Source organism: Ostrinia furnacalis, unplaced genomic scaffold (assembly GCF_004193835.3).
Source record: "Ostrinia furnacalis isolate ACB-3 unplaced genomic scaffold, ASM419383v2 OfSCF7437, whole genome shotgun sequence".
NCBI lineage: Eukaryota > Metazoa > Arthropoda > Insecta > Lepidoptera > Crambidae > Ostrinia > Ostrinia furnacalis.
In genome coordinates, this window is record NW_021137676.1 from 279857 (window position 1) to 307256 (window position 27400).

The 27400-nt window shown below is 36.9% G+C and overlaps 1 protein-coding gene across 1 annotated transcript; it reads right to left on the reverse strand.

Moving 5' to 3' along the window:
- Positions 1 to 2106: 2106 nt before the first annotated feature.
- On the reverse strand, positions 2107 to 23908 carry LOC114364472 (sensory neuron membrane protein 2-like). Its single transcript, XM_028320640.1, has 10 exons — positions 23562 to 23908; positions 20906 to 21063; positions 17013 to 17157; positions 16301 to 16469; positions 12234 to 12325; positions 9027 to 9247; positions 8154 to 8279; positions 4694 to 4880; positions 3846 to 3971; positions 2107 to 2342 (listed from the first exon to the last, which is right to left on the reverse strand). The coding sequence occupies exons 1-10, from the start codon at positions 23673 to 23675 to the stop codon at positions 2112 to 2114; spliced, it is 1569 nt and encodes a 522-aa protein (XP_028176441.1). The 5' UTR covers positions 23676 to 23908; the 3' UTR covers positions 2107 to 2111.
- Between the last annotated feature and the right edge of the window lie 3492 nt (positions 23909 to 27400).

The window sequence follows — 27400 nt, forward strand, 5'->3', positions numbered from 1 at the left end:
AGAATCAAGGAATATTTATAACTTTGTACATTTTAAAGCATGTAAACCTTTGAAAAAGAGGCTGACAATAGTGACTGAGTTTCTTGCGCTGCTTCTTCTCAGCACTGGCCCATTTATTGTCCTGAAGCAGTGGTAGGGTTAATACTGGACGTGTAAAAGTGCTTTTTTTAAGCCTATTTACAGAAATAAATGAGTTTTAATGAGTTTTTTTTTTAATATGTCAACGTCACCCCTCCCGTGGCGCTCCCATACCTCAAGGACTGATCGAGTTAAGCGCTAGATCTCTAATAAAACTTACACGCGCATTGAACACTAATTTAAAGTGACGTAAGAAATGACATTTTAAACTACTATTCAATGCGTGTGTAACTTTTTATTAGTAAGGGGGTTATTGTCCTTTCCACAAACACCGTTATTGATGATTATCACTGACGTAGCGAGTCCGTCCATGTATCAAAAGGGTCTTTAATGCGCGTTTTCATCATTAACCCTAATTTGTAAGTGATCCCCATGGTAACACATAACAGGAATTTTGATTATTTTGTTACAAAGGGGTCACTTAAAAATTAGGAATTGATGGTGAAAACGGGCATAAGAATCAAGGGGGGCCCGTTGCATTAGGTACTGTTTGTATTAACAGCCCTTAGGGCCGTCTGTAGCCTGGGGTCCCCGTAGCATTGATACAGATGAAACGGCGGAGCCACGTCGGTGATGATTATTAATTTCTATAATCTGATCATATTTTTTGGACGTATTCATGTTTTTATTTTATGAGCATATGAAGACGCTTTGTTTTCGTAAAAAGGATAAACATTTTCACATTGCTAAAGATCAGAACGAGCAGCTGAGCTTATCTATGGAGATAAAGATATCACGAAAAGAATACTGATAACTATCTATGTGCGAATACGTCCTAAGGATATGAATATGCTCGGCCAAAACCAAGATTTATGTTTTTTACTACAATAAAAACGCATAGTGTTGTGTTCAACTCGTTAACCCATTTCTCGTAAATAAAGAAGTAATGGGCTAACGAGCTCCGAAAGAATAGAAGCAATTATTATTGAAAATGCGCAGCACAACATATTATTGTTTGAACCCAAGCAGAAATCTTTTATGAAAATAAAAAATGAATCGCAAATGTGTTGGTAAGCGCCTCAACAACGCCTGGACCAATTTTACCTTTTTTAATGTTCGATGAAGTCCAAGGTTGGTTTTTACGGTGAGAAAAATTCGAATAATTTCCGGAATAATCCTAAAAACAGTCCTTATTTAACGCCGGCGAAGCCGCAGGCGGAAAGCTAGTATGAAATAAAATCTAGTGCGTATTCCCAGACAAAAGAAAGGATAGACAGAAAAGATGAAAGATTTTTTTGTCCCAAGAAAGACATCATTTCATTAGTAGCGATTTTCTATCGCGCCCTTTGACTCTATTATATTGTTCCGGTGGCTACTCAAGCACAATAGGATAGTTAGGTTTCAACACGTCGAGTGGGAATTTCGTTGGATGTTGATAGTACAATAAGAAACTAGACGTAACCCAATTCCCAAAGCTGCGAAGTAAGCTCGATTTCAATTTAGACGTTTCGTGCCGGACGTTCGCCGTGCGTTTGTAAGACCGCACACTACCTACTAGTGGTAATTGTCAATGTTATTCCGACGCAGTTTTCCTGCAAACGCGCGACAAACGCATGGCAAACGCACGGCAAACGTCCGACACTAAAAGTCTAAATTGAAAGCGCTTTAAGGAACCACGTAACCTGTTATAGACGACCTTGTAGACGTAGATTCTTACCCATTCGGCGTCTGGCATGAGTTAAAAAATAGTTTCACCGAGTTATAACAACTTTACTGCTTATAATGGTATCAAAGGGCGCGAGCAAAGAAAGTCGCTACTAATGATGTTTTTCTTTACTATGCTATTAGGTACGTAGTACACCAATTTATCAAATCAAGCGCACAAAGTTCATAACATGATTTGAAGAAAAGGAATTTGTGTTTTGTAACCTACCTTATTTCGAGATATTGTTTACTTTCTTTTGCCGATTCTACATAACATGAAACTGAAACTTAATCCTGCGTTGTAGGGAAAATAAAAACAAATCGTTTAACTAATGCACTTTATTAACGTCAGAATTAGGGTGTGGACTTAGTATAAAGCTGACAGAGTTAGCGTTCCTAGGCCACACGGGTATCAGCCCTGATCGCGCTACGGCGATAGCGCTAATCGCTGTAGCTACGATAGCGATCGCAAGCAACGCCCAGCGGACGGCTTCCACGTAGCCTAGGAGCGTGTGGGACTGACGGAGCTCTTGGATTATGGAGTCTGGCAGCTCGGCTCCCTGGAAAAATAGTTATAATTGAATAAGAGCCAGACCTTACCAATTGCCACGGCTTTAATGTGAAGAACATAATATTCGACGCAAGAAAAAACATATAATTTTTATAATGAAGATAACTCTGCTGATGTTTGCCTTTACACGCGGTCGTTTCCTAAATTGCCCAAACCAGCAATTGGCTGAAAAAGGCTGTCAACATTTCAATAAAAACAAAATGAAAACTTTGTAATTTCAACCTACATAACGCATTATTAATCGGGCTCGTTCAGAATTTATACATTACTTTATTTGAGTGAATAAATTATGTCAAAGTTAGTTCATTCAAGTCAAATACGGAAAACATTTCATTTTTCAATATGTTCGGGGAAATGTAAACACCCGCTCCTTTACACAAAAGATCGTGCCAACTCTGGGTTAATCTTCGTAGACAAGCAAATTGTTTTTGGAGTGAAACCCTCATTTGAATATTATATTCATGCTCAGCATCTCCTTTGGTTCCTGGAAGGGCTTTCATTTGATAAAAGGGAATTTTAAATCTGCTTTTGTCACCGCATCCACACTGGCAGTATTTAATTTGTTTACTCAGAGATCTGTGGGATGAGTGTGAGTTTACATCAAACGCGCTTGAGCTTGAGCGCGTTTAAAAAATGTATGAAAATTTTAGTTTTTGAACGTTTCCCGCTAGGGGCGCTGTACAATCCGTCATACATTTAATGTAATTTTTTGACGCGCTCACTAGTGAGCGCGTTTGATGTCACACTAGGCCCTCTGATAGCGCCTACTCAAACAATGAGAGCAAATACATTTTCACGCAAATTAATGTTGTTCCATTTACCTGTATAATTTGAAATGCTTTTAATTAGCGTTTAACATCAGTGCGGAGTATTGGTAATTGAATTATGTGAAATTTCGCTATAATTTCAACGAATAATGGTTCCGGATTAGTTTTAAGTAAGAAAGCTATTTATTTTTAGTTATAATTAACACAGTGGTAATGTAAAAAAATATAATAATATAATAATAATAAAATCATTTATTTGCAAGAACATGGTTAGATTGGTGTTAATTTAAATGCCGACCGCATTTTACAAAAGTCGCTAAGCGATAGACAATTCGTTGCCCGCGGCAATTACTACATTTTCGCTCAATTATGTATCTGCACGACAAAGCACATTTAATTGGTGGTCAGTATGCATGGCCATGCGATGTGGTCAACGAAATGGAAAGTGGGAAAAGGCGAAATAACTTTTGATACTATCACCCGTATTCACAAACGATGTTTGCTTAAGTGAAGCAGTAAATCGAATGCACAACGTTGAATAGAGCACTGTGATTGGTTCGTGTGTCACCCTGTGCGTCCACGCGCACTGTGAGACCTCATAGTAATGTTTGTGAATACGGGCGTATATCACGTTTGAATCACTGAACGAATTTTTATGAATTTTCATCAACACATCCTAAAAGGGGTGAAATAGGGGTTCATCCACTATAAGGAGGTAGAATTACCTCTTCAATCCAAAGCAAGGGGAAGAGTCCGGTGGGTACTTTTGCCAGTTGAGGCACCATTGGGATGTTCCTCAGCTCTATGTTGAACTGCAACCGTCTGAGGCCCTTCAGAACTACACCCGTGACCTGTAACAATTGATTTGTATTATTAAAATCCTATTATAGACGTTGAACTTAACTTTTTACTGAAAATGTATGAACAAACTGAACTGCGTTCATAGTTTATTGGATCATTAGCAATGTCCAAAAATCCATAGATTTTAAACTTTCGCGTTCCACAATTAAAATAGAAAAAAAAGTGTCAATTCAAGGGTAGCTGAAAATTTTCACGCCCGCCCGAATGAACGACGTCCCAAATCACCAGTCTGCTTTTTAACCCAGCCAAAACGTCAATATGTAAGTACTAATAAAAAAATGTCGCGTTGAGACCCGTGTTTCTCTATTTTAACTCCAAAATCCATTGCACTACAAACGAATAATCTGATATCTTGGTAGAGATCAAAGTCGAAAACCCTTTTATTCTTGCCCCCTTACTAATAAAAATTACATGCTCCTTGAACAGCTTGTTTAAATTAAATTGACGTTTAGTGTAGAAATGTCACTTTAAAACAGTGATCAACAAGCATGTAACTTTTTAATACTAAGGGCTGATTAATCGTCGGTTAACTTTTACTGAAGAATAAAATTGCCATTTTGACATATTTGATATTTCCCATACTGAAACTGCCAATGTGCCAAACTTATTCTTCAGTCAAAAGTTATCCGACAATTGAAAAATCAGCCCTAAGGGGGTTTTAATATTAAACTTGGCTCCCACCGTCCATACTTCATGAGTTTAAACTACTCACCGGCTCCAAATAAATGTAGGTGTTGTGCTTCTCCTTATCAGGGCTGATGCCTCCATCGAAGTACTCCAGAAGTTCCTCAGAAGCCAAGTAGAAGTGTGGCAGCGAGGCGATGGCCGGCGCGTCCTGGCACGGCATCAGGTTTAGGATGCCCATGATGAGGCAGCCGTCGTGGTTCGCACTCCAGTTCCTGAGGTAAGTGCATGTTGAAGTTTAAAGACGGGTTTTAGGCAAGAGAATTTGAAGAATGCATTGATTGGTGTCGTTTTGGAGCGAACAATTGAAACGAACGAACGAACAGTTTTTTGAAGAATTTTACGTTGTATTAACTATTTATGGTATTGTAGGGTAGGTATCAAGTGTAAGTTAGTTTTGCTCAAATTCTTAGAGCTTTTAAAGATTTTACATACATTGAACTTATTGATTTGAACTCAAAAAATTGGAGGATCATCGGCACGACATCGAATCCAATTTCGTGAATGAAGCATTAAATCTAAGCCCTAATAATTCCTACTGATGTATCAGATGGAAAGCCGTTTTTATACAAATCTCCCAACAATTACGAATTACAGCTAACAACTAGATAATTCGCTTTACCTACATGAACATCAGTCCCTTCCATCATAGAGTCTGTGGATATTTTTTTTATTTACTACTCTACCTACCTTTACTAAAGGTTTGTAACCGTTCTAGTTTCCAGAATTGTGCTTTAATATTAACGATGCTATTATTCAGGCAATCCTTAGACGCTATTTTCAGAGCTTATTACTAATTAACCAAATGTAATGTTCTAACGACTGGGTTTGATGGCCGACTTATAAATGACGAATACCGTCATTAGACCCTTCATTTAGATGATAATAATCAGTCTGATATCCTAATCCGAAACAAATTGTGGTCAAAGTGCGATTGGAAAGCATGGCAAGACATTTGATGTGGGTAGAGAGTAGGTACAATATAGAGGTCGGCGATTAATTCATACCTAACTAAGTACTGTATGATTTATTACAGCTAGCTCTTTATCTATTAACGAATTTCGCTAATAAGAGTATATCCGAACCCCTTTTAATAAAAGATACAGCCTAGTTGAACTCTGGCGTAAGTTGTCATTTAGTATGGAAATGTCATTTTAATCCAGTGTTTGTCCTTGGTGTGACGTTTTATATAAAGGGGAATGAGTATACTTCGAACTGCTCCTATGTTCTTCTGATTAATTTCGTTGCGGGTCCAATGACAGCTTAACTTTCCCCGGGACAAACTTGACCTTCACTGGTTGGATTTTTATTGGCGGTCAAGCTGTAGATCCTGGCTACACAGGAGATGCAGCGGTGGGAACGAGAGGTGGGAATAGTCACGTATACCCAAAGAGTCAAAAATAGTATTTTATAAAAGAAATTATTTTTTTTTGCCATTCTCTTATGCCAGTGTTATGCATCTCCAGCAAAAATAAACATTCACATCGCTAAATTAAGATTTCAGTAATGTTTTTTCAGCTCCAGGTTCTTTTAAAAGTTTTTCAAACAGTTTACGAATATTTCTACCCCTTTTCAAGGTAATCAGTGGTGTATTTGCAGGTTGAGTAGGCTGAAGCCTAGGGCGGCAAATTCTGAGAGGCGGCAGATTTAGTTCATATTCATATTTCTTTTTGTTTCGATTTACAAATGAAAATACAAAATTTTTTCTCACGAATTTCGGAAATTGGAGAGGAATGAAAATATTAACAGAAATCTAATTTGGCTTTATTCATCTTACCTTAGGTACTTATTACCCCGCCCCACATTGAATAGCCTACAGGCGTCAAATCTGTAAATCCGCCACTGAAGCTACCTAATGGTTGTCTATTTACATATTTTGAACCATATTCTAAAGTTGTGGTGGGACCTTTCTCAAAATAACTAGGAATAGAATAACCTTAATCTTCAATATCAGCACGAGTCTGTAGACGCACGTGTTTTGTCTTTAGATTTAGAAATAGTTTATGTAGGTGAGAAAAATGAGAACACAATCATTAATAGAGCATAAAATTCCTTCTCGCGCAATTTATTGAGTCGCGAATTAATTTTATTTTTAGCGTTTCGCAGTAATAACAAACCCTTAAAGTTTCCTAAACTATTAATTTTTATTAGAAAAGTAGTGAACAGTGAACTAAGTTTTCGTCTTATCGCCATATTATGACGGTAACGAAACGGCCAAGCCATAATACTTTCCAGCAAGGTTTTTCAACCTGTCGGTCGCGACCCCCTGGGGGGTCGCCAAGTCTCTATAGGGGGGTCGCGAGAGGTCGTAAAAACCCAAAATAGTAAAGTTTTGTAACGATAGATTTATCCGAAATCAAATTATAGAAATGCATAAATGTTGTATGGATTTAAATATTCGATTCCTACAACATCTTTGTAGGTAACATTATAAAATACATGAAAAAAAAAAACGAGCGGTCGGGGTCGCAAAATAGTTTTTCATACTATGGGGGTCGCGTCATGAAAAAGGTTGAAAAACACTGGACTAAGGTATACGTAGGTAGAGTTTGTGAAGCTAGGGCGTGTAGAGTTAGAAACTTGGCTCTACGTGAGAAAACTTTGAAAGTGCCATAATATGGTTTCTTCTTTGTAATATTTTGCAAGAAAATGTTTTTAGTGGGACTTTTTTTGGCCTCTTGCCACGTTGATTGAAGATGATTATTATAACTCTATCATAATTGACAAAGAAATAAATTAAACAGTTAATTATTTTATAACAAGCATCCTATTGGTACCCTACGGAACCCTACACCTCGCGTACCCGCACTTGGCCTTTTTGTTTCTTAGAAAAGTTCCTATTTTATTATACATAGAGCTTTTCCAGAATATTTTAATCTTTCAACGTTTTTGTCGAAGTGCTATTTGCTAAAAGTAAATTGTTATTCCATGTCTGTTATTGACTAGACTGACTGTTGATTGCTGAATTTTTGTTCTTGTTAATAGCTAAGAAATTGTTTATTGTACCGGGGTTTTAATACTAGAACTTTCGTATTCCTCATTTATTCCGTTCACCATTATCGTCATGCTTATTTCTGTTAGTATAATTTTGTATCTTTTTGAAAAACTCCACGTAGAAAGCATACATCCCTTGGGCTCCGAGAATGAGGGTTTTCGCGATTGAAAAATCTGCCAGATGGCAATACGTAGACGTGAGGTCCAAATGCTGCATGATTGGTTATTTTTGATATGACATTGACAGATATGTCAAAATCCACCAATCATGCAGCATTTGGACCTCGCGTCTACGTATTGCCATCTGGCGGAATTTTCAATCGCGAAAACCCTCATTGTGATAACAAAAACAACACTATAATCCGGGCGTTTTCAAGGCGAGAGTGAATAGGCACTTACAGGGCAGATATGTACCATCCTAGACTGCATCTCACTTAACACCAGGTGCGATTGCGGTCAAATACCTGCCTTGGCTAGCATAAAAAAAAACTTACTTTTTGCAGTAGCACTTGTTCCCAGGATTGGCGCTCTTAGATGCCAACGCGTCGCTTGAAATCTCGTAGTAGTACGCGCTCATGTTGAAAATCGAACTCTTTCCAACAAGGCTTGCGTACAGTGATCTGAAAACAAACATTAAATTAAATACCACTAAAAATAAAGGAAGGGAGGATCAGTAAACAAGACATTTTACGAATTAACGGGATCAAATTCAATACTGAGTCCTTTTTAAAAGTTGAATAGTAGGCTGTACTTGATAAGACAGATGTCTCCAATCCAATTTTTAGGGCTTTGATTGAGACTAAAAGCGTGCCTGGAAGACGGACGTGACACTTCTAGTGTTACGTATTACGAAACCGTGTGACATCTTCCATTTATTCACATCGGACGCCAAGAACACGTTGGCAAGGCAATTCGCTTTTCTGCCTAAGAGTAGGCGCACACCGTTAATTTTTAGTTGACCGATAGTTGTGCCCGATTTTATAAATTGTATGAAGAATCAGCCGAATCGAACCGGCGTAGTGTGCGCACTCCCATACATGCCCATACTGATCAACTGCCCGACTCAACTATCGGCCGACGAAAAATCAACGGTGTGCGCCTACTTCAACAAGGACTTCTCGGTGCTTTGAACAATCCTTACTACTTGAAAATGTAAAAAAAACTATCTGGGGGCTTAGTGTGAGTTTACATTAAACGTATTCGTTGTCGACTGCATAAAAAATTACAAGAAAATTCTGAACAAATTCAAGAACTAAAATCTTCATAGTTTATTTTAACGTACTCGATAGTGAATTGAGGTAAAGTCACACTATGCCCACTGATCCTAATGAATCTGGTGTTCGAGGCTTCTAACAAACTTATTTTACCTGCAAACCTCCGGCTCAAAGGTGTACAGTTTTTCCGGCACGTTATTTTCATCAATCGGCGGGAAGATGGACGCGTCTGACCCATTCAGCTGTCCGCAGTACATATCGTTGCCCCAGTTCTTCATGAAGCTCTTGCCTTTGTATGATATGATGTGACCGAGCTCTTTAATATTCTCGCGACCACGGACCATCTCGTATGGGCCGGATTCCGTTCTGTTCATCTGAAAAGGTGAAGATTGTAAGTAGTCCATGGTTGACAAAAGCGCCAACATAATCTCGTAAAGAAAAATAGGACCACCCCCATATAGTAGATGTAAAAGGCGAATAAAGGGTCAATATGCTTCCCTAACCCGTTTGGAGTGTAGGCGAAATTCTATACTGGTCATCACAAAAATCGGCCCACCTACGTTTTACAGGAAAACTCGTTTCTACTGACACAATCATGGTGCCCCAACAATATTGGTGTTATTTGAAAGCCCAATAAATATCCTTGAAGAAAAACACATTTAATTTCTTAATAAACGATTTAAACCATTTAGACCGATAATTATTTTTCTAAATAAAAATGGATTTTTCAGTAAAAACTTACAAAAGGAAGCCTAAAAGCCATGAAAAAAATATTTAAAAAAATAATCCATAAATAGGGGGCCGTGGGGAGCCCGTACCATATAGGGTACAGTAGGTCTATAAGCATGCAAACCATAGTCGTTGTTCAAAAAGATTTTTATTTATTTTTGTATGATATAAAATAAAAATAAAATCACATAATCACTAGTATCACACTTGGCATATCTTGTAAGCCGTTTCCTGTGATACTAACCACATTTGGTTCTTTTTTCCTACCTTCTCCGAAGTCAGTGAGGATAGCTAAAGAAGACTTGGCTTCTTCTGATTTGTTACGTTTAGTGCTATCCATAATCGCATTTAGCAACACGACGATGGAAATTTAGCAAATCCATCGAAGAAAACTCTGAGGGTTATTATTTACATTGACACTATCTTTATCGCCTAAATTTTCGTCAGTCTGATCATCATTAGTGGTCATCTGACAAGAAAGCAGTAGAAAAATACCAAGATTGCTTTGTTTTCTGAAATTATCAATTTTTTCACGAGTTGTGGCACTATACTGAAGTATCAATAGCCTAAAACAAATAAAAATAATGAAAATTAAATTTTACTTTTTCTCATGATTTGCTCATGCATAGACCTACTGTACCTTATAGGGTACACCTATTTTAGACTGGAATAAACCGTATAAAAATAATCATAATAATATTTTTTTTGTAGTCATGATATCTATTGTACTTTATTTTTAAAATAAAATTGATAAATAACATAATTTACCATGAATAATAAGAAATTATACCTCTCTTAATTACATTGTAAATATTTTTTTGGTTTTCTGTCGAGGAATTTCATAAATATTTCCGAAACCACTTGTTAAAACATATTTTTTAATATTTTTGTGTAAAATAATCACTTTAAGCTTACTGTCTCAATCATTTTTACAAGTTAACAACAATTTGGTACTTCGAAATATTTTCAAAAAGATACCGTACCACATAGGGTACGGTAGGGCTAAATGGGTTAAACGATTAACATATCGTTAGTCCTCTTTAACAGATTGATAGCGATTAATCCCAACTTAACAGTTTTATAGCCATAAAAGTTGGCTACCTATTTTTTGAAGAAGTGACTCTGGATTCTTGTACAGACTTATTTTTGGGGTAAAAACCTTTCCTTTAATGAAATGAAGTTTAGAACTAGGCTTTTAAATGGTGCCAATATTAGTGGGAAGTGGGGATGCATACGTTGGAAAGTGCTTGTCGCGGGAGGGTCGATTTTTGTGATGACCAGTGTTTATTTGTCTCTAAGTATAGAGAGTCATGCTCGTGCAATGGATGTAGATAATACAATAATAATGTAGTCTTCATTAATTATGAATATAAACCTAAAAACATTCTCTCTACCATTGTTTTGTTATTTATGCATCTAAAATACAAGAGTTTTGAATTTGAAGAAAATCAGTAACTTCAACTTTTGATTTGTAAACGCAGAGCAAGTAACTTTGCATTTTCAGCTTGACTTGATGAAGACTCAGCATTAGAATTACAAATTAGTTAATTTAAAAACTTTAGAGGTTGGAGGTATACTTCATCAGTCAGACTCGTTGGATAATAGCACTTTATTACAAGTATTTTAAAGCTCAGTTTAGTACTTAGTAAAACTATGTGCCTTTTAAATATTTTAGTACATCTGACTGAGGGATCACAACGAATTTTGGACCTTTAATCGGGAAGTTATTTCCCATTTAATTGCGCTGTTATAGGTACTAGCAAAACTGGCACAGGTTCGCATCACGTGCTTGTAAGACGTCATATGTCAGATTAGATTAATGTTGTATTATTTACTGTACTGCTTCTAATTACGCACCTGCGATGGTAATCTAGATAATTGAATAATAACGTAGGTATGTGTGAGTTGCAGAAACCAGTAATTCATAGGTCGTTATTAATAGAGCGGTCCTAAGTCCATCGTACATTGAAGCCATGTTGTTAAATCCATAAAACTAAGTGGACTTTGGTTACTGACGACTTTCCTGCTTCGAACGAATTTAGGCAGGTTTTTTTAGGATTCCGTAGAAAACAATAACAGCTTATTTTTTAGTCCGTCTGTCTATTACTTTACAGATTATTTATGAGCCTCTAGATACTAAAAGGCTGCTTTATTTATTCATTTAATAATTCCAACTACAAAGTTTAAAAATGAAATCTGAAAGAGAATTTTAAATATCTTCATTGTTCTTTCAGAGGAGTGATTTTTGTTACTTTAAATTTTGGTAGTTACTCGTTCAGATAAACCTTTGTTTTAGTAAAAATAAATTATTTATTGAAATATCATAAAACTCGACTGCGTAAAAACTGAAAAACTGTTACTTAATAAAATGAACTGAAAAGATAGAAAACAAGACGAGAAGTGTTTACAAATGCATTCAGGCATCACATCATGAACCTAAGTTTTTGGTTATTTTTGCATATTGTGCATTAAACTAATGGAATATTTAAACTTGTCCTCATTAATGCCGTCAATTTTGCTAATAAAAAGAAGACAAAGAAACATCAATGAGGTTTTTCTTGATTTTTTGCCTAATCAATTCGACTTGTTTAGTCTTTATAATGATTGTTGTTTTTTGTGGATTGTACTCACATGAGAAAACATCGAGAAGTAAAACCCATTGCCATCTCCAGCAGGGCGCATTGTCTGGGGAGCGTCAGCCTTCAGTTTGCCGCAAACGAGACCTGTGTGTAAAGAAAACTTTTAGGCCCGGTTTCCACAAAAGCAAAGCGGAGAGGAGAGGAGATGTGTTTGAATAACCTAAGATTTCCGAACCGAAGCTGAGCGATGAGGGGATGCAATGTAGAAGTCATCATCATCATTTTCAGCCATAGGACGTCCACTGCTGAACATAGGCAGAGTAGGTAAATACAAATGAGTAGGTAATCTTCATAGAAACGCACCGAGCGCGGTTTGTATGTGAGCGCGCCAATATACGTATGCGGCGCGCACACACACACTGACAAAATTCGGCGCAACCACGACTGGCTCCCCGCTAATCCCCGCTAAATTTTGTCAGTGTGTGCGTGCGCGCCACATACGTATATTGGCGCGCTCACATACAAACCGTGCTCGGTGCGTTTCTATGAAGATGACCTATACTCATTTGTATTTACTCTGCTCTGACATAGGCCTCCCCCAATGATTTTCACAATGGCCGGTTGGTGGCGGCCGGCATCCAGCGCCTTCCCGCTACCTTTGTATGGTCGTCGTCCACCTTTTGATGTGTGATGTGGGTAACGAACAACAACTCGTCATCTTTTTTCTTCTCCGCTTTACTGGAATCTAGGTCTTATATTGATAATGTCATTAACGTCTCATTTACTATGATGATGATGATTAGATTGCTCCTGGTATATATTTCNTTAATTTCAACAATTTGTTATCCATATCCTAACTGATATAAAGCTAACCCGTCTGGCCAGAGTGTGGGGAGTGTAGACCAAATCCTCCATTTACCTGGCAAATTAGGGTAACTTTGGTTCAATTATAACACCGTATTATAAAGTTATCAGACCTAAGCAGTTAATTTGATTTTAATGTGTTTAGTATATTAAACTTGAGGATAATTAATGATGAAAAAAACTACTCAACTGTATACGAAAATACATAATTACATTGTTGTAGAACATTATAAATGTTGGTTCCCGCTGAAAACCAGCTTCTCGACATGGCGCTTGTTATGTCGCGAATATAGCTGAGCGGACGCCTCTTCAGCATAGCTTGTAGTTTAATGTTATATGTACTGTATTTTTATTTTATTTTTCTATGCTGAATAAAGTATTCTTATTCTTATTCTTATTCTTATAAAGAACCTTTTCCTCACATATATTTTCTAAATTCCTATAGAGAAAAAAACCATTGAAGTGTGAATTGTGAAGACATTTCCTGGACAACCTTGTTTCATCGACCCACTTGTCCGTTGGATTGTGAATTTGTGATTAAGAGCAATCCATAAAATGTAAAAAGGACGCGTTGATGAGACTCGAGGACTCCATTAGACAGATGTCTCAATGTTATGACATCTTGAAAAGATTACTGAACTTCTTCAACCTGAAAATACTTTCCTAATTCTGATCTGAATTCGATATTTTTTTATTTTACTGTTTCCCAGAATTTATTTGAGACTGGCAACGGGGATGATACTCGTAAATACATTAGAAAAAATCTTATTGCTAATATTTCTGTGCACTCAGCCTGCTCTCTTGGGACTAAACCACCTAAAACTTAGGGGTAATAAGCCCCATCCCAAAAGATAAAAAAGAAGAATACTATTTATAACATGAGTTATTTTTATCGTTTCGAATAACTTGATATATATTCTTTTGGAACTTTCCCTTTTAAAGATGTTACCTTTTTGTTTGCGTAAAGATTAAAAAGGGATTCCGATAACCTATTTATAAGTAAACAATATCGTCAATATCTATTAAATGTAAGGACGACCAACCTTCGAACTACATAAACACTAATAAGAAACGTTTTAACGATTTTACAACATAGGTTTTAGGTATAGTCTGATATGCAGGGATTCTTTGCCTTAAAATTTTTAATTTTTTTATTATATAAATTCACTTATAAATAACAAAATTGGCGTAAGTCCCACATAACGTTTATTAAGATTACTTTTCTGTTGCTCTGACTCACTTTACATTCATTCTGTCGTAATGGGCTTAACGGGAATTGCTCTAAAAAAAGATTTCTAGAAATTTAAGTACTTATGGGACCATAAGCGGTCAATGGACTGTTGCTATGCCAGATTATGCTAATTTCATTTCTAATCCTCTTATTGTGGGTGGAGGGACGCGCTGAACTCTGTGGTTAAATGGACCGCAAACTAGGCTTTTTCAATCAAGGACCGAAGGAAACTTCCGAATAATTCCTCCGTAAATAGAAGGAAGTGGAAAGGCAATGACCAGTGTGAAAACTTTTTCTTTACCTTTGAGACACAACTGAAAAGAATACATTTCGGGATATCCTAATACTAAATTACGTATAACTTTTGGGTGGTTCGGAATATCCAGAAAGTCCTTTAGTGCTAATACAAAAAAGTTAAACGTGGGTTGAATGTTTAACGGTTTTAAACCTTTGTTTGTCACCTGTCATCCGCTTTGCAATGGAGGGAACTCGAACCCTAATTTCGAACTCCTCCTATGTTCTTCTGATTAATTTCGTTGCGGGTCCAATGACAGTTTAACTTTCCCCCGGAACTAACTTGACCTTCATAGGTTGGGTTTTTATGGCGGTCAAGCTGTAGATCCTGGCTACACAGAAGTTGCAGTGGTGGTAACGAGAGGTGGGAATAGTCCCGTGCGTTGAATACTTGGTTTAAAATTACATTTTCATACTAAATGTCAATTTAACAAATGTTCAACTTGCGTTTAACTTTATGTAATAAGGCCTGTATTGTTTATTTTAAGAAATGCACGTTGTAGTGTAAATTAATTTCTCTAACAAAGAACGATGTATCTCCTTTGTTAAATTCCATTTATTATTGAGTGACAGGTTCATTAGAACGTTGAATTTTATCCCGGGGTCAAAGTACAAAGGTAGCTTTTATTGATACAAAACAAGGCTTTTATTTTTATTAGAATTATCCTCATATACCTACGTTCCCTTTAATTTAAATTGTGAGCATTTTATTAACAACACATCACAATTCCGGCAGCGTCGCGAATTATTTTACATAATATCTTTTTGTTCGTAAAAAATATTTACTCAATATTGTCTATTGAATAACCAAGTCTATATAAAATGTTAGTGATTAGTACTGTTATACGTTTACTTTGTATTTGCATAGCAGTACTGTAGGCGAACGAGTCTATAATACCCGTTTCAAGTATCTAATTAGTTTGACTTGAAAGCGATTTAGCGCTAATAAAACTATACTATTGTGATGTTTTCCTTGCCGGGATGAAACAAACTATTTGCATACACGTGCTAAGTACGTCTTTGATTCACAGAGATGAAGACCCTCAATGACTTCTCAAAATAGATATTAAGTTGTGGTTAAGGTACTTTACTTATAGACATTTATTTCACATGGGACTTTCGGAAAGTAGTGACATGTTTTCTTCTTCTTATTCGTTACGCTCATATTATGGCAGAGCGGTCGTGGTCACGTTGAGGCATTGTTCACATAGGTTGTAGAGGCAGATACAATGCCATCTTTCTCTGTTGGCAGACATCTTTTAGGATTTCTTCTAAATTCATGTTCGAAGGAGATGAAATTATGTTTGAAATGGCTACATAGTATTTTATACCTTTTACCGCAAGTTCACACTTTTGAAGATTTTAAAATAACTTTTCGGTGAACAGTATGTGGTTTTTGATACATAGTATTTTACATCTTTCCGGAAGTTCCCACTTTTGCGGTTTACCGAATAACTTTTTGTATGAGGTTTACAGAAGTGCGTGCAAACATATTTCACCAAACGTTTCAAATTCCTACAGCCTACAGCTAGCTTACCAATCAATATATGTTAAGGAATTTCTTTTTTCGCTTCCACTATAAACTTGATATCTATTTTTTAACAGGTGAAATGTAGTTCAAGAGGCTTCCTCGTTGTGAATTAAAAAAAGGTTCTATGGGTTTGCAACTTATTCTCGGAGTTAATGGAATGCTCCGAGGGCAAGACAGTGTCTATTATGCCAACACTTACCCAAAGCAGAATGGTTTCCCGCACAGTTGACGTAGACGCCATCGAAGAACAGATCTTTGACCTTGACCCTTAGGAAAGGGTCAGTCAGGTTGGTGAAGAACTGTTCCAAAGCTCCGTTGACCACGCCTGTTATACTGGGCATCATGTCGTTTACTGTCAGGATAGCAGCCTAGAAAAATATAGAGAAGATATATGGGTCTCTAGATTATTTTTAATGGGTACTGCAGAAAAAAGTTCCAAGACAACAAGAAAACGAAAAAGTTTGCTTTGAGGTAATCATATATTGACGTCATATTAGTCCACCCCATTGCTAAAATAAGATTATCTTATTGTAAGCTCAAATAACCTAGTTTTGACGAAAAAGCAGTCATCTTTGTTACATTAGGGCGGCAAGAAAAACAAGACCAAAAGACTGTAGCGAAGAAAATTTAATAAGTTTTCTTAGACATCGAGGTCATATTAATCCACCCTTTTGTTAAAATAAAGCCACCTTAATGCACGCTCAAGTAATATAGTTTTGGCGGAAAATAGGCGATAAGTAAGTTGTTGCACATTAAGGCGGCCTGTACTTAAATTGGATTAAAATCTCAGATCTAGCCTTAAAAACATGACCCTCAATCTCTAGACAGTGATTAGTATGTTGCATGCATTATCATGCCTATTAAAGCGCAGGTCAAATAACTAACTGCTCGATAATGAATGCATTCTGTACCATATAAGAGAAGTGGATGACAGTGACTTCGTCGTCCTCGCTTAGTAAGCCTGACGCCTCCTGGTCGAAGATGAAGGTCTTCTTCAGGGTATAGGATACTGTGTCGTTGTCCCCGTACCCTAGTACTGTTCGCTCGCGGTATTCTCTGGAACAAAGCAAAAATAAAATGAAGGAATCTAAAATTGAATGAACGGTACAAAAATAGTACCTATTTCAATTTGCCTCTTTGTTCTTGTTTTTATTTAATATTGTTTAGAGCAGCGTTTCCCAAACTATGGGTCGCGACCCTGTGGTGGGTCGCGAGCGAATATTGAGTAGGTAGGCCCTGCCTGTAGAAGGACACACCACCCTACCGATCCAACGGCAGCGGGCGACAATTGTACTTTAACTTTGTTTGTTATTTGAAAAGTCCTTTATTTAGGTACAAATTGCCCGGTAGGTACGGTAAAAAAGGTGGGATTCCGAGTCTTGGAACTTGTATGAGATGAGTCGTAGCCCAGACAACTTTGGTATTATTTAACTTTAAACATTAATAATATCTGTTTTTAAATAATTTAAAAGTTATCATCATCATCATTAGGTTATTTTTCTCTCCGCTGCAGGAACACGACCCTCTCTAATTTGGCAAGAGCCAAATGGGAGATCACACCTTATACACTGCTCACCCTGTACGGCTAGCACGAAAAACTTTCGAGTTCAAATCGCTTGCGTACTCGAATCGCCATTAAAAGATTTAGTAAGAAGACTACAACAGCACCCTTGTGAACGTTTCGTAAAGTGAACTTAGTATGAGATGTGGTTGCACGAAACTTATTTTTAGAATCAAAATTGTCATGTTATTAAATGATAACATTCGAAGATTGAGTATTCAATTTTATCGAATACGCAAACGATTCGAAGACGAAAGTTGTTCATGCTAGCGGTACTGGTCTTTTAGACTGACTGGACATTTATAAGTACTTTCACGATATCCACGGGAAGAGTAGGAGTGGAGTTTTATTCTGTCAGAACCACATGGTTTAATAATCATCATCATCAACAGCCCTTTACAATCCACTTCTGGACTATGAGCCTCCTCCACTATAGTGGAGGGATTTGCCATAATCTCCACGCTTGGCAGGCGGGTTGGAGATCGCAGTTTAAAAGATTGATGTTTTTCAGAGAGCGCTGCTGCCCGTTCTCTGTTTGATGTGTAGTCCCTAAGTCGCCTCTTACGACACCCGCGGGAAGAGTATGGGTTGGTGACAAATGTATTCTACTCTGCCGTCACCACACGGCGGTCTGCCGTCACCACACGATTTAATAATAATAACTTAAATTGTAATAACCAAATTATTATGTTTTAAGGCTTACAGAGCTAGAAACTACCAACTTCATTCAAATTGTAGAGTCGAATTAATTTGATTTATAAATCAATTTTCAAAGTTTGTGCGTACGTGATTCAAAGTTTTGGAAATGTTTGCTTTATTTATAGGCTTTCCTAGACTAGACGTAATAAAGTAATAAGCTTCGCTATTAATTCTAGGCATAGTTTGCGTTAAAGTTATTGTCTTTGAAATTAAATGTCACTCAAACATTCCCAGAAATAAATCTCGTTAGCAGTTATTTTTCATTAGCAAAAACAAGTAAAAACGTTTTCAAGGCCTGTAATTAATTAATACAAGTTTTGGAAATATGGCGGTTTTGTAGGCTTTGCTCAGTTGTTCAAAAGGTAAAATTAAACCTCGTTACTAATTCTAGGGATTGTTGTGATAAAGTTACGTGCTTGGAAAATTTAATACTAACCTTTATTCATTACGAGTAATGTAAATGTAAGTTCAAAATGAATCGGTCACTGGAGAGTTATGAGATTTTCCTGGATAATAACTAATAACCAACTGGTTCCAATGAAGCGTTGTAAATTGTTCAGATATGACGCTGAATTATGGAACTGTCTTGTTGACATTTATGCATTAGTGGTGGGGATTCTGTGAAGGCTATTTAAATGGAAAGCATTGTGGATTTTCTGAATATATCATAACAGCACTATTTGTTGATTAGTGCAAAAACTTTGATGGATGACAACAACAGACAAACGTTCACCAAAGAAGGCTTCTTTTACAAAGCTAACAGTTACAATGAAGTGGCAATGAACACCTACACGTGGGCTACCTAATTCGTTTCAGTGGTGTGTTAATTGTTTTCTTGCGAAATTTAACTTTCGTGTAATTTTCCGGGTGTTCTGGTTATAATCACGAAACAGACACCGCAGGGCTACGGGGAAACGTATGTCCAAGAATTCACCCTAAGCATATAAATGTAATTGAATTTGACTTTTCCACCCTTGGTACACTTCATCAGGGAGTACATTAAGAGTAGGCGCACACCGTTGATTTTTAGTATGCCGATAGTTGTGCCCGATTTTAAATTGTATGAAGAATCGGCCAAATCGAATCGGCGTAGTGTGCGCACTCCCATACATGCCCATACTGATCAACTGCCCGACTAAACTATCGGCCGACGAAAAATCAACGGTGTGCGCCTACTTTAAGGCCAATAGACGCCAAACTCGATTCAAATTCAAGCTTTGGTTCGCAAAATGGTATTTGTCGTTGGGGAATTAGTCGATTTAGGCAAATGGCTATAGGGAAAAAGATCGGAATCTATTTTACCACCATGAATAGAAATCAGTGGCAATGCTAGCATTTGTATCTCATTGATTTTGTTACTCGTGTTGCTCCCAAGAGCAGTGATCGCAAAACTAAGCCAATTGTTGTCCGTTTCTTGGCACGCTGGAAGAAGGATAAGTAAAAAANTAACAAGCCATTGGACGTGGAGAGGGTCATTAATTATACGTATATTTTCTACTTTGCCGAACTTTAGCGCGATAACAGTTTGTCCAAAACATATGAATTTGATCTTATTCAATGCAGGATTAAGTGCCCTTTAACCGTCATGAAGACCACTTTTCGATAGGGTAAGTCCTTTACGAGGTATAACCGGAAAACCGAAAAAACGCCCCTTTCGGGGGCCGCCACCACTTAAGCACAACTCCGTCGAAGTCGAAAACCTAGGAGAGTCTTAATGGGCAATCTTTTTAATGGACAAATGAAGCCATTAAAGCAGAAAAATCTTTTGTAGGAATTATTTCCGATTTAATCAATTTTTGTGTTTAATTCTACTGGCCTACTACTTATATTCCAAATTTCTAGGTCTGCTAGAAGTGCCTTAGAGTTTTGATGATCGGTGAGTCAGTGAGTCAGTGAGTGACAAAATTGAGTAACTTTGACCCGTTATAATTCTTAAACTACTGGTTCAAATTGAATGAAATTTTAAATATTCCGTGTCTTTACAATACCTGCATAGCTAATGAAAATTCAGCCTTCTAGTTTTATGCACAACGAAGTTACAGGCAGTCGAAAATGGCCTGAATTGCTTCGAGAAAAGGATGGTACGGCCGTGCCGCTTTTTTGCTCGACTTGGTGGGGGCACTGCCGTGCCCCCAGATACTATGTTGACTTTTACACTCCTATATGGGCCATAGACGGCAAACTCGATTCAAATTCAAGCTTTGGTTCGCAAAATGGTATTTGTCGTTGGGGAATTAGTCGATTTAGGCAAATGGCTATAGGGAAAAAGATCGGATTTTTTTTACCACCATGAATAGAAATCAGTCGCAATGCTTTATATTGATTATTATCATTTTCATTTCCACATTTCAAATTTAAATCAATAATTTAAGTACAAGTTGTGATAGCTAAACGCCACGGAATTCCACAACGACCGGTCCTATACTGCTCGCATCCTTCCTTCCTTCACCAGATCGCCAGTTCACCAAGTGGGAGGCCAGCTTACTCTACTTTTCCGAAGTATTTGTACTTACCTAGAGCCAAATAAAACTTCGTGTTACTTACTTGTAAGCGTATGGCCCTATCTGCTGCAGTCGGGGCTTGGCGCCGTTGTTCACGTCTTCCACGTTGGTCACGTTGAACACGTATACGTTGAACGTGAGCGGCATCGGTATCTTTCGCCACTTCTCGAACATCACCGACGAGTTGTCGATCTGGATGTTCTGTCAAAAATTAAATAATAAATATATTTTTTTAATATATTTATTATTAAGCCGTGTGGTGACGGCAGAGTAGAATACATTTGTCACCAACCCCTACTCTTCCCGCGGGTGTCGTAAGAGGCGACTTAGGGACTACACATCAAACAGAGAATGGGCAGCAGCGCTCTCTGAAAAACATCAATCTTTTAAACTGCGATCTCCAACCCGCCTGCCAAGCGTGGAGATTATGTCAAATCCCTCCACCATAGTGGAGGAGGCGCATAGTCCGGCAGTGGACTGTAAAGGGCTGTTGATGATGATATTTTTTTATCCACAACGAGGAAGCTCTTGGCCTGTGTCTCACCTGATGGTAAGTGATGATCAGGCCAAAGGTGGAAGCGAGCTTCACCCGGAATCCTCAACCACGGAGGAACTGGCTATCTTACCTCTAACTGCCGGAACACAACAATGCTGTTAACATTGTTGTTATAGTGACAGACTTAGGTAAGATGGTGGTAGCTAGCCAGGCGGACTTAGAACATGCCCTACCACCAACAAAACCGAACAGAAAAATTGCTCCCACTGGGAATCGAACCCGGGACCTCTGCGTCTGCAGGTGGTCTTACCACTAGACCACAGAGGCGGTTAAATTTAAGTTATTGTTTTTAATAAATTCTAATCCTAAGGGAAAAGTGGGCGCACCACTGATAGATTGCTTTGCTGCATAGATCATAGATTCATTGATCGCTAGAAAATCGTGTAATAGCGCGTTAACGTGTGTTGATGGCACCTGGAATAAAACGCAGTGTGCACAGGTTCTAGCCGTTGTTGGTTGTTGGAGGACCTGTCACATGGCCATGGCCATTTGAGACCAACAGGTTGGTCTCATTGAAGTAACAGGGACAAATTGCAAATTGAAATAGATTGATTTGATTTATCTACTACTCCTTTTAAATGGGTCATAGTGTGATTCAGTTGCAAATTAAAAAATATCTAGTCGCTCAGTAAAGATTTTTGTTTGTGATTGTCTACCGCTATTTTAACTTATGTTCGGCATGTCACAACCGGGTGACAACAGCCACAAGACGAAGATATGCGTGTAAATGGCAACAATGAAAACAACTTATTGTCTGCGCGACAATGATTTCGTCTTGATACTTAATTGCGACTTAACTTTTTATTCTTTTCATTTATGAATCATCATTATTATTGCTACGAGTAGTGCCGGCGTAAATTAAGCGGTTGCAACTTATGAGTTTCTTAAAATTTCGTGAGTTTTTCATTTAGTAAGCACTGTATTATTTCTTTATTTATTTTCCACTTCAGCAATGTCATAGTAAAGTACGAGTAGGTATTGGGTTTGTAACATAACATTGGTTTGTTCCGGTGTCTTATGAGTAAACAAGTAAAATATTTTGTCAGAGGCCGTGCCGTCCTACAGGAGCTATTGAAGGGCATTCATCATTTGTTTTGTATCTATTTAATGATATTCTTAGGTTTAATATTTCATATAACTACTAGCTAAAGCAGCAAACGTTGTTTTGAACCTAAGTAGGGGTATGAAAAATAGTGTATGTCCTATTCTCAGACCTAAATATACACACATTTCATAAGAATCTGTCAAACCGTTTCGGAGGAGTTTTTTTTACAAACACATTGAAAGGAGAATTTTAAACAGGGTAGTAGAGCATCACTAGGGCTACCCGAAGTTATTCGGGTTACCCTATGTATGTTCCGTGATTTTTGACAGTCTTCGAGTCATGATTTTTTTTTTATTTCTGTGCTTAGGTACTTTTTTAGTCAAGTATATTCGTATTAATGATGCTGCATGGGCCGTTTTGCCCTTCAAACTGGAATGTTCAGGTATTGATGCTGAGTGGGTCAACGTCCATAGCGAATTTGTTGATAATAGGTAACTTCGCGCCAACGTCGAAACTTGTTCTCAACAGTTACATTTGGCTCGTTTGCATGTTAATTTGATTTTGAACCTTATGCATCTCATTTTAGTCCGAAATCAAATAAAACTTCATTGTTTTTTGCACTTGTTGTTCAAAAAAGTCAAGCAGCCTGTACTTTTTGGTAATATTATTGTATACTGTATAGCTACATGATCCCTAAGTTTTTATTACATAAGATAAAATCCTAAATTGCAAACCAGTTAGTTTAAAATAAGCCCCAAAAATTCTTAGTTTTAGTTATACTAGTCTCTCTGGACTCTACATTTAAGAATTCTAAAGATGTAGGTTTTTTTTTATCAAAGTTTGTAGTTCACTTTTTTATTTATTTCTTGTACCATCTTAAGTTTATTTTTAAGCCTTGTTTTGTTTATGTTGTTCAAAGTAAATATTAATGAGTGGAAATAGCACCGGACTAAATACCTGAGCATTAGTTGAAAAAGTTTTATACCGGTTACTGGCACATATTACAAATGAAGTACAGCAAGAAGCAAAAGCTTCTAATGTATTTTCAATGTAAACTAAAGTTGTAATATACTTTGCGATATTCTAGTGTCCACTTACCTTTTGAATTTGTTTGCTGACAATCTTAGGAAAGCCCCAGGCCGCCAAAATCACAGACACAATCAAAGCAACGAGCGATACGCCGAAAAACAACTTCGTGTGTTTCCCGAGCATTTTCAAAAAGTTTTCTCTCAACTTAAAAACTCAAAACACACCAAAATCNCTAAAATCCTAATTTAAAATTCAAACACTATAAATTAAAAATAATATCACACTTAAAAAGGTTGGAACACTATTCAAAATTTTGAAAATTTAAAATTGAAATTTCGAACGCACAATTTTTGTTTTTATTTTTATTTTTCTAATGTCTGTTCCGGTTCGACTGCCGATTAGTTGGCGCAAGTCCGTCGTCAAAGGATACTTACAGACGATTATCTGCTTCGTTCGCGTGTAGTTTTCCTCGTATTTTTTTCTGATAATGGTAAATGGGGACTTAATGAATGTAAGCGAGTCTATATCGTATTGACACAGCAGTTAGCCGGTTCAATTTATGTTTTATTACGGTTGAAACATCATGCGTGATTATAATGTAAATCGAATTATGTAAAATTGATGTCATGACGCCGGACAGAGTTAGAAATAATTGTATGGAAAAGTTATACCTATTAATCTTGAGTGAATGATTGATGATGATTTAATCACATTTAATTAAATAAATTTACACGTAGAACATATAATATTAATTAACGTTTCATGTTGTTTTCAGTAGGAAAACCCCTTTATTTAGTTAGGAACTTGTTCCCCAAGTGGGATATTCTTCATCTTTTTCTTCTATCATCTGGGTTGTAAATATTGACGTCACAACCCTGGTCTACGCAAACAAACTTTCCAGTTTTGAAAAAACCTGCTTCCAAAATATGCTAAAAGTTGTACTTTGGATCGGCAGAGACGTTGTATGGTACCGTTAGTCCGTGTGTCCTGAGCGAGCAAAGGCAATAGGAATTTTTATTACTAGATTTTTTTTAACTGTTCAATATAGAAAAAATGTGATTCTTACTTTTAGCTTACGAAATGGAAGTGTAGTGGTATTATTGATATATTTTTAGCACAATACGTTGCTTCACTCCTGTATTCACCATTTACTTTTATCGGTTTAGAAGAAATTGCTTTCGGCGATAAGACCAAGTGGTCCTCTCCATGAGTTTTTTCATCAGATAACTTCTTCTTCTTCTTTTCGTGTCGACAACAAACCTACACAGTGTCAGCCCAAAACTCCGCCACAAGAGTGGCGTTGTCGTTGTTGTTGTTGTTTATCAGAGAACTTATTAATAAGTATAGACGACGGCGTATCAACTTGATACTATCAAGCTGTTGATTTTTGTGGCAATAAGTGCGATTTTACGACAAAAATGCATAGTCTAGATTAGACTCTAATCTAATAAACTAGCTACAGCACAAACTAGCTCAGCGTGTTTGAGGTATTGAGACTAATAAAATGCAGAGTAATTATCCGCAGAATGGATTACAGGAGGAAAAGGTATCTGGAAAACCAAAAGCGCGCTGCCTTGAGCTTTCAGATTATAGGATCGTGGAAACATTGCTAACACCGACTTATTATACGTAATAATTAAGCCTGTAGGGTATCGAGGTAGATTTTTCATATTCTAAGTAATTAGCTACCGCCCGAGGTAATTATTTCTAGCTGAAAGATGAAAATAATTTTCTCCTAACGATCAGGTTTACATGCTCTTGTTGTTACATGGTTTCTAATAGATGTTTTACATTTATAAAAGTTCTAAGTATTATACGATCCATATAATTCGACTCTGATATAATGGAGATTACGTACAGATTAATTTTAATAAGTTTTTGGAATAAAGCTACACGAGCAATCAATTTTTTGAGTCATGCGATAAGCATCCCATTCTAAGATTATCTCCTTAAAACTGTCTTTGTATTTAGTTAGCTTTGGATTTAATATTTAAAACAATTATATATATTTCTTAGAAAAGGCTTAAAGTCAAGTCACTTGATCATTCAATACTACTACAGCTAAGTATTCCATATCTACTGGGAAATCGGTCATCGAATCAAAGTTTTAACTGAAAAATGCACGATAGAGTCATTTGCTCTAGCAAATTGGCGTAATGCCAACATAATTGGATAAAGATCTGCTGCAGAGTTGCTGTTACATAATACCATTTCAGCGACATGACACGTTCTTATAGGCTGCATAAATAAATTTAGGTATTACGTCTTATCTCTCAAATCAGGAAATTTCAGTTTTTATAAACTTCTGTTAAGGCTGCCTCAACACAAGCATAGCTTAGTGCAGCAGTCGCTAGAAAAACATTGTTATAACCTTTTGTTGGCAATAAATGACTTATTATTACTTTATATTAATTAACAAATGTATGAGGATTAAGCTTGAAAAAGACAGCAGATGAAAGGAGTACTTAGTAGTTACTTCATCAGTATTTCAACATTATTAAAGGATTGCAGCAACCCTGCAAATTCCTCGTCCCTTTAACTTCAAGTCAACTTTCTGTCGCGAAAAAAGGTTTATAGCTTTTCCTATTAGCCTGTGTAAAGCCAAAAAGGATTTTGACTTGTTAGCTCAGTGCGTTGTTTGCTTTACTTTTACCATCCGCGTTCCCTTACATAATGGTCTCGATTAAGTCGTATCAAGAGATGTCTTCAGCACTTCACCCTTTTTTAAGTAATCTTAATGTCCTTTAGAATGTTCCGTTTCTTTTTTAGGGTTCCGTACCCAAAGGGTAAAAACGGAACCCTATTACAAAGACCATCTGTCTGTCTGGTGACACCAGGCTGTATTTCATGATCCATGATAGCCAGATAGTTGAAATTTTCACAGATGATTTATTTCTATTGCCGCTATAACAATACGTACTAAAACATAATTAAATAGAAATACTTAAATATTTATTTCATTTAAGTGCGGCTTCCATACATCGTGTTTTTTTGCTGGAAAATTTAATTTTAGGATTAACCTATTTACATATTATTCACATGTTTAAATAGAACCCTCGGTGCACGATTTAGCCTCGCACTTGCCCGGTTTTTTCTCTTTATTTCGTTTTTTGTTTTCATAATAAGTTTCGAGAGTTTTAGAACTCGTTTACGTTTACTCGTCAACAAAGTTGCAGGATTTAGATCTGACGTCACGAGAATATTAATAGCTTGCGCTCAAATGTCGCGAGTGATGTGTATTACTAAAAAAAGTTTTTGTATAAAGATTAAACCCGTTTGTCATCACGCTTGTGTACTACAAGAGTTTGTGGGGCTCAAAGTACGAAGAAAACAAAAGAAGATAATTTATTCGAGCTGATGAATCAGTGCCAAAGTAGCATCTAATGTGCCAAAAGATATGAAGAATTGGGTTACATTACCCTTATTCAGGATTGTACTCATTCGCATTGCGTCAAATAGCGATATTATTACTTTTGGAAAATCTGCGTGTTAGCAATTGGAAGTGCGTCTCAAGCTTGACAAAAGTAAGGAAAATAAGTACTCAAGCCATTGGCTACCTGTCTTAATGCCAGGTACGAGAGTGGTTGTCGCGGTGTCTAGCTACAACAAGTATTACCATGGAAACATGCACCATACAACACTGATTTTCTAATTATAAGTAAAAAGAAAGAAAATAAAGAATATCGAATTATAGACGACATAAGATATAAGAAATATCATCAATAGGAACCTAAATTCCGCAAAATATAATAAAGAAACAGTGTGTCTACATAACCACATTATTATTCACTTATGACTTTTCCGCTAACGCTCAATACTCAATTCTTTATTGATTATTGCATCTATAATGTTACAGAGGTGGTATGTATGGTTTTATAAGATACAATACGCTCTACACAACGCTTCGC

Coding starts and splice junctions, on each gene's coding strand:
- LOC114364472 (XM_028320640.1), bottom strand. CDS start 23,675: ATGCTCGGGAAACACACGAAGTTGTTTTTCGGCGTATCGCTCGTTGCT. Junction 3,972..4,693: donor CCTACATTTATTTGGAGCCG/GTGAGTAGTTTA, acceptor CAATTGTTACAG/GTCACGGGTGTAGTTCTGAA. Junction 2,343..3,845: donor CCTTGCTTTGGATTGAAGAG/GTAATTCTACCT, acceptor CTATTTTTCCAG/GGAGCCGAGCTGCCAGACTC.